This window comes from Henckelia pumila, chromosome 2 (genome assembly GCF_033568475.1).
Source record: "Henckelia pumila isolate YLH828 chromosome 2, ASM3356847v2, whole genome shotgun sequence".
NCBI classification, from domain to species: domain Eukaryota; kingdom Viridiplantae; phylum Streptophyta; class Magnoliopsida; order Lamiales; family Gesneriaceae; genus Henckelia; species Henckelia pumila.
The window spans coordinates 8,531,449-8,544,652 of record NC_133121.1 but is presented as its reverse complement, the minus strand read 5'-3'; the positions used below and the strand labels follow the sequence as shown (position 1 = coordinate 8,544,652).

Sequence of the window (13,204 nt, the reverse complement as noted above, 5' to 3'; positions counted from 1 at the left end):
CTTCAAAACATCTGGAACTTCATTTTGAACGGTAAAGATTGGATTTAGAGCTCTATAAAATTAAAAATTAATTTTTGACAAAGGCTGCTCTGTAATTTATTCTTCAAAAATCCATTTTCCTACAAAATTAACCGAGAGAGTGAAATACACACACATGTACTAAAACACAAAAAAATAATATGAATGCACACAAAATAGATTTAAAAATATCACAAACTAATGCATAGAAAATGCACTCATCACAGACCTTCAACTCTCTTCCAATACTTTTTTTTTGTTCAATTTTTAGAGTTCAGCAACTCTACACTTCAGGATCTTGTCTCCTCCCCGATCACTGGCTTCAAGGTTGACAGATTATGTGCACGCCGTCTTCAATTTTTAGGGTTCTTAAAGTAGGTGATGTTCCAACAAAAAAAAGAGAAATACACTGTCCGATGGAATTGGGCTTCTATTCTTATTAAATTTTTATTTTTTTATTGTTCCAACAAATAAAAAGGGTAAATGTGGGTTTCAATTAAGAATGAGGTCAATTGGGTAATATCATGTCCATGAGGGAGTTCAAACATATAAAGAAATTTTGTCAGGAAGTCAAAACAAATTTTGTCTGACTTAGAGACTGACGGAATAGATGAAAGTATTGGTGGGGATTTTATTACAATTGCTCCTTACTTTAAACTTTTAAACTTTATTATTAATTAGCACATCACGACAAATAAGATGAACACGAGCTGTAAAAAAAATAATGTTGTTTAAATCATTTTAAATTACATTTATCAATTTTGGAATTGAAATGATAGGAGTTAGGACGAAAAAAAAAAAGTAAGATATATAATTTAGTGATTAAAAGGACATTTTCGAAATTATGAAAATGTTTCACCAACATACCAACAAATTGACTAGTGTGGTGAGTTACTTGATTTGTACAATGAGTTACTTTTTAATTAAATTTACTATTTTGCTATTTTTAAAGAAAATATGCAATATAACTTTCAATTAATTTGGTGAAACCATGAAACAATGAAACAACCAACAGATTTACAGTAGGGGAGTAGTGAGAAACCATGAGGGTCAACCAGTCTTGGCTTTTGGGAAGCAAATTAGCAAGCCTCCTTCAGTTGTCTTTGTGGAATTCATTGCTATTGATGAGGAGATTAGGCTTACGAGGGAACATGGTATGCAAATCGACCAAATAACAACAGGCTCCATGTTGGCAGTACAAACAGTGAAGACCTCAATTATGTTGGCACTATTGCTTCAGATATTCGTCGGCGCTTGAACAATCTTACAGAATGCTCGTTAAGCCACATTTTACGCTCGGCAAATACAGTTGTACATTCACTAGTTTTTTTTGCTATTTATCTCGTTCATCGTTTGTGTGGAAACCATGATATTTTCTTATTTGATTAGTGAAATTTGTAATTCAGGATCTTATGTCTCTTTAATAATACTACAAGTTTTACTCAAAAAACAAAAAAAAAAAAAAACAAAAAACAAAAAAAATTGGTGAAGCTTAAAATGAGTTTACATCAATGGACATTTTTTTGCTTTCTACAAAAAAAATTTCGATACTTATCTTATCTGCAATTTCTTATTTTATCGATAATTTAAAATTTATTCTTTTATTTTCCTAAAATATCATTTTTTAATGTTAAATAATATCTCTATATTTTTATGTTGTTGTTATTCTTATTATCATTATTTGTTTGTTTGTTTATTTATTTAGGGTGTTCAATTTTAGTGGAAATTTATGAAAAAACCATATCTGTTCTCTAAAATTGTTTCTAATACGAGTTTATATATATATATATATAAAAGTATATAAGTATATAATTAATAATATATAATATACTAAAAATCCTGAAATTTTTTTATTTTATTTTATCTATAAATGCACGTATTTAACGTAAATAAAATTCAAATAATATCATTCTTGAATTATTATTTTTAGAATATATTATGGATATTCATGAAATATATGTAGACAATATTTAATATTTAAGTACGGAAAAATTAATCTTAAAAAAGTTTATTATTATAGAAATTTTTTTTTATCTTACATATTAACATTAATAAAAAAAGGTTTCTTCTTATTATTTTTTAAATTTCGGAATAAAAATTTAAGAATTTTAATTCTATTTTTGTACAAAAATATTTCAATTTAAATTAAAAAGTGAAATATAAATCGAAAAAATATTATTTTCTTTTCTTCTTTTTTTCGCGACACAATCCCTAAATTAGGGTTTAGGTTCTTCTGTCTTTCTTATCTCGTCGCTTTATTCTTCACCACCGGAGCTCTCTAGGGTTCCAAATCTACCATTTCAGAGAATGTCTACCGTTGTCCCCACATCGGAAGAAGATCCTGCCCTCTCGGTTGTCCGTTTCACTGCCGAGTTGTCATGGGGAGATGCAGGTCCGGAGGTAATAGTACACTAGATTTATCTGCGCATTAAATAATGCAGGTTTTTGTGGTGGTGTGCGTATGATTGTAGTTGCTCTGTGGTTAAGGTCTGTAACGGATTTTTTTTTTATTTTTTTTTTTTGTAATTTTGATGTCTGTCGAAAGGTGGCGGAGAGTCAGGTCAGTAGATTGTTGGCGGAAGCTGAAGAATGTATGATTCAAAACCGGTGGTTGGATTTAGCTTCGTTGATGCTCACCTCTGCTGATGTGATCTTCTCGAAAGCTTCAGAAAAAGGTAATATAATTTGCATTGGATGAGGCTCTACAGTCTATAGGTGTCGCTTGAATGGTTTCTAATGTTTTAATGCCTATGTGCTGTGTGGTCCAGTTTCCATTCTTTCTCAGGGTAATACTTTGCAATTGAGATTTGTTAAATAAAAAAAAATCTTGTGTAAAAAAATGAATTTTAACAGTTGGATGTTGATGGGATGTGTTTATTTGGTCATTATAATTGAATTGTGTGAATCTCTCCGTGAGGATTATGTGTTTTTGTTATTCTTCCAGGTTAGTTTTTGAATTTGGTTTTGCTCTGATAATTGATTTTTGCAATCATAGTGTCAATGTGGTTTTATTCTAAAATCATATGTTTAGTTTTTAGATGTTTCTTGCTGGCTGCTAATTAATTTCGTTCTAGATCTCGAATGCATATATATTGTTATATGCAACCTTGTTAAGAAGCCTGAGAGTCTTGATCAAGTGCACGAGATGGCTGAGCTTATAGCATCCAAGTTTACTCAACAGCCTAACAATAAGCCCGCACTGCGCCTGAAGATGTAATAAATGTTTTCAATTAATCATCAAGATCCTAGGTTCTTATAACTGCTGTCTAACATTTTCCTTTATACAGTCTATTCAACCTCTACAACCTATTGGAGAACCCATATAGCCGATTCTTTGTGTATATGAAGGCACTTAATTTGGCAGTTAGTGGTAATGCTACAGAACATGTTGTTCCATCTTTCAAGAAGATGGATAACTTTCTCAGGGAGTGGAATCTTGGAGTGACGGACCAGAGAGCTCTCTTTCTCACTGTTTCTAATATATTGAAGGAGACAAAGAGGTTAGAAATATAAGTGATTCGCTTTGTACACATTTGCAATATATTTTTTTGTAGTAAGAAAGTAGTCATCTCCTGATGATAAAAAAAAATAATTCCTGTCTCTCCAGTACTGCAAAAGACTCTTTTAAATTTCTTGTCAAGTATCTGGCTACTTTTTCTGGCGAAGATGCCTCAACTGTTAATGAGGCTAAAGAAGAAGCTGTTCGAGCTGTTATTGAGTTTGTTAAGACACCTGATATGTTTCAGGTAAAATTCTGCTTGATTTCAGTTGTGAATGTTACAAACCTTCATCCATCTTTTTTGTGCTTTTGATCTTGATTATGTCCCTAATTATGTTGGTATAATATTTTGTGGATGTCGTTACCTGGTTGTCGCGACTTCTGGTTGCTCATGTATCACGTCTTTTATGCAAGAATTTTTTGTCTTGACCCTGTGCCATCATCGATGTAAAAGTGCCTATTGACATTATTTAGTACGAGACAAAAAAAGTTCTTCTCTTTGTGCAAATAATGGAACAAGTTGATCCTTTCAAATTTTAATCATAATAAACATTGCCTGGATGTGCTGTTATTGATACAAAAAGCAGTGAACTTCATGTTATGAACTTTGACTTTGAGCCCTACCTTGAGCATATAATGACAATTTCTGAGCAGATATTAATTCTGTATTTCCAGAAATAGAAGTATGCGTTTTTCAAACTTCAATATCTTTACAGTTATGCAAATGTTTTTTGCCTGCATTTCTAAGGAGTTATCTATTTCATTTCTCATTGTTAACCATCCTGTATCACATTCTCTTACTGTAATCAATGAAAGACAATCTGAAGTAAAGAAGTCTTGATTAATTATGGTCTAGAAGGTTCACTTATGACCCAAAAGCTTTTGTGAAAAGTTATCTAGCATCCCTTACATATTATGGTCAGAAAGACCTAATTCTTGTTAAGACTCTAGTCACTCTATGCTGCAACATTTATGATTGATTAAATTTTGAAATACATAGTACTCCGTTATATCAGTTCTCAAGCAATTATGTTTGGGACTATTTGGTTCTCTCTCCTGTTCCTCGCTGCGAGCACGACAGTGCTTTTTTTGCCCTCTCCATCTTTGGAGCTCAGCTGAAGAATAAATATTCAATACGAGTCCATAAATATTAGAAGCAGATCCGAGTTCAGTCTTATTAGTCTTGGGTGAAAGCAGTTTTATGAACTTTTGCATCTAAGGTGGTTGCCAAACGTTATTCTCCTGAACCATTTTTTCCAATGTTTACTAAATTTAAGCACGTGTCTGCACTATATCCTCACTTCATCAGTTCATTGTCGTGCCTTAGGTATGATATGATTCTATTTTTGGTTTATTGTTTTGGCATTCTCTGTTTGACACAATCTCCATTTAGCTTGTTTACTAGCAAGCATTTACATCGGCCTTCTCAATTTCCTTCTCTGTTTTGTGCACCAGAGTGATTTACAAGATATGCCAGCTGTGGCACAGCTGGAGAAGGATGCTAAATATTCCCTGGTGTATCAACTTTTAAAAATCTTTGTGACTCAGAGGCTGGATGCATATTTGAATTTCCATGCGACTAATGCCACTTTACTCACAAGCTATGGTGAGTTATTTCTTGTCTTTCTTGCATTTGAACTATTACATGCTTTAAGCCTCATTCAACTTAGTGAGCAAGCCAACTCGTCTACGATCTTCAGGTGCTTAATGTTTCTATGGTATGGTTTAGGTCTGGTGCATGAGGATTGTGTTGCTAAGATGAGGTTGCTATCCTTGGTTGATCTTAGCACGATTGAATCTGGTCGTGTTCCTTACACATTGATTAAGGACACACTGGAGGTAATGCATTTCTTTCCAATTGTGGGCATAACTTCTAGTTTACATCTCTATTCATTTCTGTGCTTCATGGTCTTCTTAGATTGAAGGCAATGAGGTCGAGTTATGGGTTGTGAAGGCTATAACAGCAAAATTGATGGACTGCAGGATTGATCAAATGAACCAAGTAGTCATCGTGAGGTATGTAATATACTTGTTAGATGTGTATATTAAATTGCTATGAAAATCGTCTACAAGTCGTATTATTGTATTGCAGCCGCTGTATTGAACGCGATTTTGGACATCAGCAATGGCAAGCACTTAGATCAAAGCTCGGAGCATGGCGGGTAGGATTGCGGTCTGGCATGTCTAGTTTGATTTGATTATATAAATAGCTGAATCGGAGAGCATGCACATTCTTTAGGATCAAACCGGTTTTATTTGTTGTATATTTCATCGTGTTTTGTGACTGGTTTGTCAAATTTTTTTTTCCAGGGAAACATTTCGAATGTGATTACTACCATCCAAGCGAACAAGATTACTGAAGATGGCACTCAAGCAGTGCAGGGCTTGGCGATTCGCTGAGACTTTTATTCTTGTCCTATTTTATTTTATTGTGAGTCGAATTGTATTGTCACACACAGGTATGATCCCCCAGAGTCTCGACCTCAGGCAAGTCACATTGCTCTAATTTTAGTTGAGTTTTTATCAAAGGTATTTTGTAGCCGAATATGAACAATGTTTTATTTTATGAAATTTTGTCGAAGAGCCACATGGATTTCTATATTTGTTGACGCGGCACTCATTCTTCACGCTCTTTCACCATATTATCTTGGTTTTCATTTTTTCCACTGATTCGAAAACGTTGAGAAAATCACTTGTACCGGTGCAAGTGATTATATTGATATTTCATGTTTATATGAACCAGACATCTTCTTACGTGCAAATAATGCCGTTTCTGTGTTTTTCTTGTGACGAGTATATTTTGAATAACACGATTTCCAGTGAATCACTAGTACACGATTTCCAGTGAATCACTAGTACATTTTGTGAGACGGTTCCTTAATTGGGTCGTTCATGATAAAATACTACTTTTGATGCTGAAAATATTATTATTTATTATACAAATATGTCATGATTGACCGTCCTACGGATAAGAATTCGTGAAACTGTCTCACTAGAGATCTACTGTTCGAATAAATGACACTGATTATCGGATAGAATCAGGGTGAACCCAAGAATTTAACGGGATGAGCGGGTTTTAAATAAGGTGGTTTAATGTATCAGATTCATCCGTAATTTACATGATTGAATTTCGAATTTTTCAGAGGGATGGTTACATCTAACTAGAGTTGAGAAAGGTGAGTGACGATTTGAGTCCAAATACTATCTCATTTTTATTTAGAAATGTAACTTACAAGAAAAGAGTCCCTGTTACAGTCTCAATTACCAAATGAAGCACAAAAGAAACTATTCCTATGTTTCTAAAAATAGCTTCTTTAGGCCATTTTGACCCCACGAACTTATCTCTCACATTCCACATTGTGTATCACTTAAACTTCACTTTTGGCTGTTTGCAATTGCCTCCTCACAAGTGCAGTATAGATCCCATTCATACTCAGAAGCTCATCGTGACTACCACTTTCGGCTATTTGTCCGTCAGCTATGACAGCAACCGTGTCCGCACTCTTCACAGTCGAAAGCCTGTGGGCTATAACAAGGACAGTCCTTCCGCTCATCAACGAGTCCATTGCATCCTATAGATACATGTGCAAGAGATCAGCAGGAGATAATTTATACAAACGAGCTGTGACTGGAAACGGGTAATGATTCTATACTTTAGTGTATATCAGATCCAAACCCATGTCAAGTGTATGTGTGTCATGAGCCTCCATTGCACCAATATGGATAAGTTAAAAGCCCAAAGGATTATTCTGTTATAATCTTTTGTAGGATTCTTTGTTATCTTGTCTTTTTTAAGTTTTAAACAATAGAATCATTCCATAGTTAGAGTGATATTTTATTTATGTTAGGATATTATTTTCTTTAATTGTACTTTATTATAAATAGAGCGTGTTTTATTAATAAAAGTCATCAGGAAAATTAATCACAACTGTTCATATATTATGATATGCACCAATTCGCTACTGACACTTGAAAAAGCAGCTTTCAAGGTCTCGTTTGTGATTAATTTTCCTGATGAATTTTATTAATAAAACACGCTCTATTTATAATAGAGTACAATTAGAGAAAATAATATCCTAACATAAATAAAATATCACTCTAACTATGGAATGATTCTATTGTTTAAAACTTAAAAAAGACAAGATAACAAAGAATCCTACAAAAGATTATAACAGAATAATCCTTTGGGCTTTTAACTTATCCATATTGGTGCAATGGAGGCTCATGACAGTGTGATTGAGTGAGATATATGATATAAACACAAAAAGATACAAGAACGACTAGTTTCAAACTAGAACTATCCTGAGACGCACAATGAAATTAAGAGGGCACTTGAAATATGAACTTACTTGTACAAGGTATTCGCTCTCGGCATCAAGAGCACTTGTGGCTTCATCCAACAACAAGATTTTTGGGTTCATCAGGAGTGCTCTTGCAATTGCGATTCTTTGCTTCTGGCCTCCTGATAATCTCAATCCACGTTCTCCAACAACAGTTTGATATTTTTCAGGGAATGTTAGTATGAATTCATGAGCATTAGCCATTTTCTGCAGAATTGACAATCACTCGTGAGGTTAAAAATTTGAACAGTATGGTTTCTGAACAAAACATGAAGTCGAAAAGAAGAAAAGACGGTGTTGAACTTACAGCTACATTTTCTATGTCAGAATCACTTGCTTTTCCATCAAAACCATATGCAATGTTTTCCTCAATCGTACAGTTGAAAAGAACTGGCTCCTGGCTTACTATACTGATCTAAAAGTTTACAAGAAAAATGAAACCAGTCCATGCATGACAGACAATGAGTAGTTATCAACTTATCATGAAATGGATTGCATCGTTCGAGTGATGTTACCTTTTGGTGGAGATATTCATGCGATATTTCCACTAGGGAAACCCCATTCAGCAAAATTTTCCCTTTCAGAGGGTCGTAGAATCTCTCGATCAAGTTAGCTATTGTTGTCTGCAAATCATGATGCACATTTACCATAACATTGTTAATCAAGGGGTACATTTACTTGAACAAAATAGAAAGAGAACGAATGTGACGAGTTTGATACTTTTCCTCCGCCGCTCGGACCAACAAGAGCTACTTTGGAGCCGGGACTGAGTTTTAAAGTTATTCCCTGTGTCAATGAAAAGTGATTTTACTTGATTAGAATTGCGAAGCACGCAAATCATTGTAAATTGCAAATGTGCAAAAAGATGGTAAGAACTATCTAAAGTCTTGGTTTTGAGATATTCAGATCTGCTGTTAACTCGGACAGAAGAAAATCTTAGGGCAGCCTAAAATATGTAATCTGCAGTTTTTAGGTGTAAGAATTATCATTTGCTAAATGACATTTTTTTGACATTTCAACCGATATTTAAGCGATCAGGACTCAGGACAATACCTTGAGCACCATATGACTTGGACGAGAAGGATAAGCAAACCAAACGTCACTTAACTCAACGTCTCCATCTGGATCACTGTGTAGAAAACCGGAAATAGGACATGGCTACACTTCCAATATACATATAAATATATAAGGAAAAATTTGTAAATAGAACTAACCCGATTGGGCATTTATCTCCAGATTTAGGCATGGTGGAGACCCGATCCAGAAGCTGAAAAACTCTACGACTCGCTCCTGCAGCTTTCATTGCAGTGGTGTACAATCCTGATAACGAGGATACCGAGGATCCAACTGCATATGGAAGATTTCATTGATAAGAAAAAGTTGCTGATTTATCACATCTTAATAAGAAACAAAAGAGTTAAAATGATGAACTTGAACCTAACTCAACCCCAAAGATGATGGACTTGATCCTAACTCAATCCCAAAAGCTAGCTCAAAGGGTGATGATCATCCTTGTTTATATATGCAACTCCCAACAATTTTATCCAACCGATGTGGGACAACTACACACCAATACACCTCCCTCACGCCCAGGAATGAACATCTGGAGCGTGTAAATATTAACAGTTGGCCCAACTATGGGAATAATTGGTGGCCTAACTATGAGCAGTCCAACTATGGACGGTCCAACATATAACAGCGAAACCTGACTCTGATAACATGTTAAAGATGACAGACTTGGACCTAACTCAACCCCAAAAGCTAGCTGAAGAGGAGGATTGTCCTTGTTTATATATGCAACTCACATGAATTTTATCCAACCGATATGGATATCTACAGTCCAACAAAAAGAATGATTCTTGCAGAGATAAATACGAAACGTCTTTGTCCTCTATATTGTATTATATTTTGGTTTTCTCACACCGATATCCATTTAGGTGATTATTGCTGATTTAGTAAATACAAATACCTGTAAGGCTGTACAAAATGAAGGATGTGAGAGCTCCAGCAGTCAAGTGGCCCATTATAGTCAAGTAAGCTCCATAGATTACAACTACGATAACAGATAAAGTGGATGCTGCATTCAATCCTCCAAAGAATAAACCAACCATTCTCTGCAGTTTTCAAGAAGAAAAATATGTGAAATTTCAACGCCCAGTAATTATTTAACATACTGCTTGATAGGATTTGTTGGAACTCAAGCTCATAGATGATAGATGCAAGAGGCTGCATCAGGGGTGGATTAAGGAATTTGAGAGTAGGGAACTGGATGCGGCAGTACGAGATTAGGAAACTGAAAAAGATTATGGGGTAGCTTGAAATTTTAGTGAAATATAGATATGTTTTTCCTTTTTCAAAAAATACTATATGCAATCAGCAGTCAGCACCCATTTTTTCATGCACAGAGAAGATCATAAATTGGGAACTCACAGCTTGCCGGATTCCAAGTTTCAGTGTCTCATCAACTTTCTCCGAGTAACCTGAGATTGCACGTTGCTCTCGTGCAAAAGATCTTACAGTTCGAATTGCTCCAAAAGATTCCTAAAGATCAAAACATGACTGTTTCCATAAGTTTTCTTTACACTGAATAACACAGATAGCTAAAGTATATAGCATTCATTATGCATGGTGAATAGTACCTCCGCAATTGAAGCAGCTACGGCAGCAGCAGCTTGAGTTGCGTGTGACAGTTCTCTGAGATATCGTCCAAACATACGGACTCCAACTGAGATGAGTGGAACAACAGCTAATGCCAGTACTGAGAAAGAATACACGTCAATTTTTTAGGAAGTTCTCATGTAACCAAAAGAATTCGAAAATCCTCACATGTTAATTGCCAGGATGATGATATCATGAAACCAATGCCAATGAGGGCAGTGGTCACGTTGCGTAGCGATTCTGAAAGATTTGTTGTTGCAGCACTTTTGATAATTTGGGTATCTTCTGATAGACGGCTTAGAAGTTCACCCGTTCGAGTTACATCAAAGAATGCAATTTCCTGTTGTCATCAGTCCAAATAAAATTTAACGATCCAACTTCATTTCCTCTAGAAAATTGACCAATTTCCAAAAATCAAGACTTACTTGCTGGATTAGATGACCAAACAAAGTCTTCCTTAGCCGAGCAACAACCCTTTCACTGGCTGAAGAAAATAACCATGTTCGAAGTGCTGTGGATACAGAACTGGAAGGAAGTTCCAAAATCAAGATGCTTGCAAGGGTAGTAATCATGAAAAGAAGAGCTCAAAGTACGAACCAGAAAGAGGAAGTAAAAGCCAGAGATATGAATTCATACCCAACAACAACAATTAAAAAGATAGCTAATATTGTCTTCTTGACATCATCCCATGCCTCATCTCGCTCATCAGGAGTTTTCAGATTCCTAGATACAATATCAATTATTCGGCCACCGAATTTGGGCTGCAACAAAATAAAAACAATACTTTTTAAATACCCTTTATGCCATCCTTCTCACAGATAAAGCAACCAAAAACTTCTTATAAGAAAACTTATAATGGCAAAAACTCGACAGCTTATCGATGGACAAATAGATCGACTGCTTGATGTTCCTGCTTTTGCCGAACAGGCTGATTGAATCTTGATCTATAGCATAAACATGGACAATGCCTTACCACAAGAAGGCTAGATGTGGATGCAATCAACAGTGCAACAGTCGCAAGAATTAGCTTTCCAGCATCCGGCTTTGCCTGTTTATTTGAAGAAACCATTAACTAAACATCCTAATGAACAATACCTACTTCATCAATACGAAGTGCCACGGTTTTCCTCACCAGACGGAATACTCTACCAAATCCAACATTGGCTGCCTGAAATAACCTCAAAGTCAGTATTTTTGCAAGAGTCCCATGCACATATTTAGAGTTCAAATAGAAACCAATTTAACAAAATCAATTGCTGATTACCCACCTCTGAGGCATCTCCTAGCTCAAGATCTGTTGCTCGATCATCAGGTGTTCTATCCTCGTTTGCCTTGCGCCGCGCCTAGATGAAGAATAGATTATGAAGTTAATAACCGCAGGACCAAAAATATAGCAATTAAACTCAATCCAAATCAATATCTCGGAATTGTCACAAACACATCGTTTCAAGTATTAGTTTAACAACTCTTTCTTTGGAAAAGCCTTGATATAGTGATCAAAGATCATAAAAGACAAAATATCAAGCCCATTAAAGGCATTCACATGAAACAAGGATAGACAACAATGAACAGATAAAATAACAAGTTTTAACTCATAACAATGGTTCAAGCCTCCAACTTTTCAGCCTAAAATGGTGTTTTGTGAACGTTCACCAGAAACTATTTCTAGCAACCATGTCGTCTTCTCGAAAGTAAAAGTGTGCGAATCCGCATCACCGCGATACCAAACAACTTCTTATGTTCAACTGAATCAAAATCCTAGACAAATATTTGATACACAACACAGAAATTTCTTGGCCAACTGCATTCACCCTGACATCACCATCATAGCCACACACCACCACAACAGTATCGATAATTGTTAATCATTTAAAATCTTTTCCACTCACCACCCATACCCAAATCAACCCGAGTGTTTCGACTTGCAAAATCAACCAAAAAGCAACAAAAAAAATAAACAAGAAAATAAAAATAACACGAGATGACAACAATAAACAAAGAATTCCTCACCTCTTTATTCAACAGAGACACCCTTTCACTCCCCGTGGACATAATGGATTTCGAAGTCCAATCAATGTGCTGTTTCTTGCCCATTAGAAACAAAGAAACATACAAAATGATTCTTTGAAACTGTGAACTCAAAGGCTATACGAATCCGCAAAATTCACCGGGGAAAAAAATAAAAGATTAAAACTTTGTAATTCGTGAATTTGTTCACGGGGAGTTGTTGATCAACCAGGTTCCCGATTTCAGTCTTGAGATTACGAGTTTCTTCTATGTGAACTCACTTTCTGCGACTTCCTCGTATATGTTCATTCCGTTACCCACGTCAACTTTATTTATTATTATTTTTTACAATGATTTAATATTGTTTTTTTATAATTATTTAATAATAAAAAAAGACGGTACATGAACTTGTACGCCAAACGAATTGTACAAACATATAATATACGCAACACGTGCAATTCAGTCCTAGTATATATAATAGAAAGTAATTTTTTGTGCATAATGACGTGAAGTTTACAGTCGCTATTTTTCGATGCGCACTGAGTATGAGTACCACATTTCGATCAACTTCAGGTTATATTGGATAGAATAAATAGATTATACAACTGATTTAGATAGATTACATCAACACATACAATACCTAAATAATTGTAGATAAATAAATTGACAACATAGAAAATTT

At 35.0% G+C, this 13,204-nt stretch overlaps 2 protein-coding genes across 2 annotated transcripts; one reads left to right on the top strand and one right to left on the bottom strand.

Annotated features, from left to right (window-relative positions):
* Positions 1 to 2,219: 2,219 nt before the first annotated feature.
* On the top strand, positions 2,220 to 6,118 carry LOC140879800 (uncharacterized). The gene is made up of 10 exons (XM_073283711.1): positions 2,220 to 2,418; positions 2,564 to 2,693; positions 3,093 to 3,231; positions 3,306 to 3,518; positions 3,626 to 3,764; positions 4,973 to 5,123; positions 5,247 to 5,356; positions 5,436 to 5,533; positions 5,610 to 5,679; positions 5,828 to 6,118. Exons 1-10 carry the CDS (start codon positions 2,326 to 2,328, stop codon positions 5,915 to 5,917), a joined length of 1,233 nt encoding a protein of 410 aa, XP_073139812.1. The 5' UTR covers positions 2,220 to 2,325; the 3' UTR covers positions 5,918 to 6,118.
* A 571-nt stretch (positions 6,119 to 6,689) lies between these two features.
* Positions 6,690 to 12,822, bottom strand: LOC140879799 (ABC transporter B family member 27). The gene is made up of 17 exons (XM_073283710.1): positions 12,526 to 12,822; positions 11,784 to 11,858; positions 11,648 to 11,683; positions 11,489 to 11,563; positions 11,152 to 11,276; positions 10,941 to 11,040; positions 10,684 to 10,855; positions 10,497 to 10,615; positions 10,288 to 10,398; positions 9,827 to 9,971; positions 9,072 to 9,204; positions 8,911 to 8,986; positions 8,578 to 8,643; positions 8,373 to 8,480; positions 8,165 to 8,272; positions 7,867 to 8,064; positions 6,690 to 7,089 (listed from the first exon to the last, which is right to left on the bottom strand). Exons 1-17 carry the CDS (start codon positions 12,607 to 12,609, stop codon positions 6,886 to 6,888), a joined length of 1,935 nt encoding a protein of 644 aa, XP_073139811.1. The 5' UTR covers positions 12,610 to 12,822; the 3' UTR covers positions 6,690 to 6,885.
* Positions 12,823 to 13,204: the final 382 nt, after the last annotated feature.

Coding starts and splice junctions, on each gene's coding strand:
- LOC140879800 (XM_073283711.1), top strand. CDS start 2,326: ATGTCTACCGTTGTCCCCACATCGGAAGAAGATCCTGCCCTCTCGGTT. Junction 3,765..4,972: donor AGACACCTGATATGTTTCAG/GTAAAATTCTGC, acceptor TTTGTGCACCAG/AGTGATTTACAAGATATGCC. Junction 5,534..5,609: donor AACCAAGTAGTCATCGTGAG/GTATGTAATATA, acceptor ATTGTATTGCAG/CCGCTGTATTGAACGCGATT.
- LOC140879799 (XM_073283710.1), bottom strand. CDS start 12,609: ATGGGCAAGAAACAGCACATTGATTGGACTTCGAAATCCATTATGTCC. Junction 10,856..10,940: donor TTGGTCATCTAATCCAGCAA/GTAAGTCTTGAT, acceptor TGATGACAACAG/GAAATTGCATTCTTTGATGT. Junction 8,987..9,071: donor GGAGATAAATGCCCAATCGG/GTTAGTTCTATT, acceptor TTTTCTACACAG/TGATCCAGATGGAGACGTTG.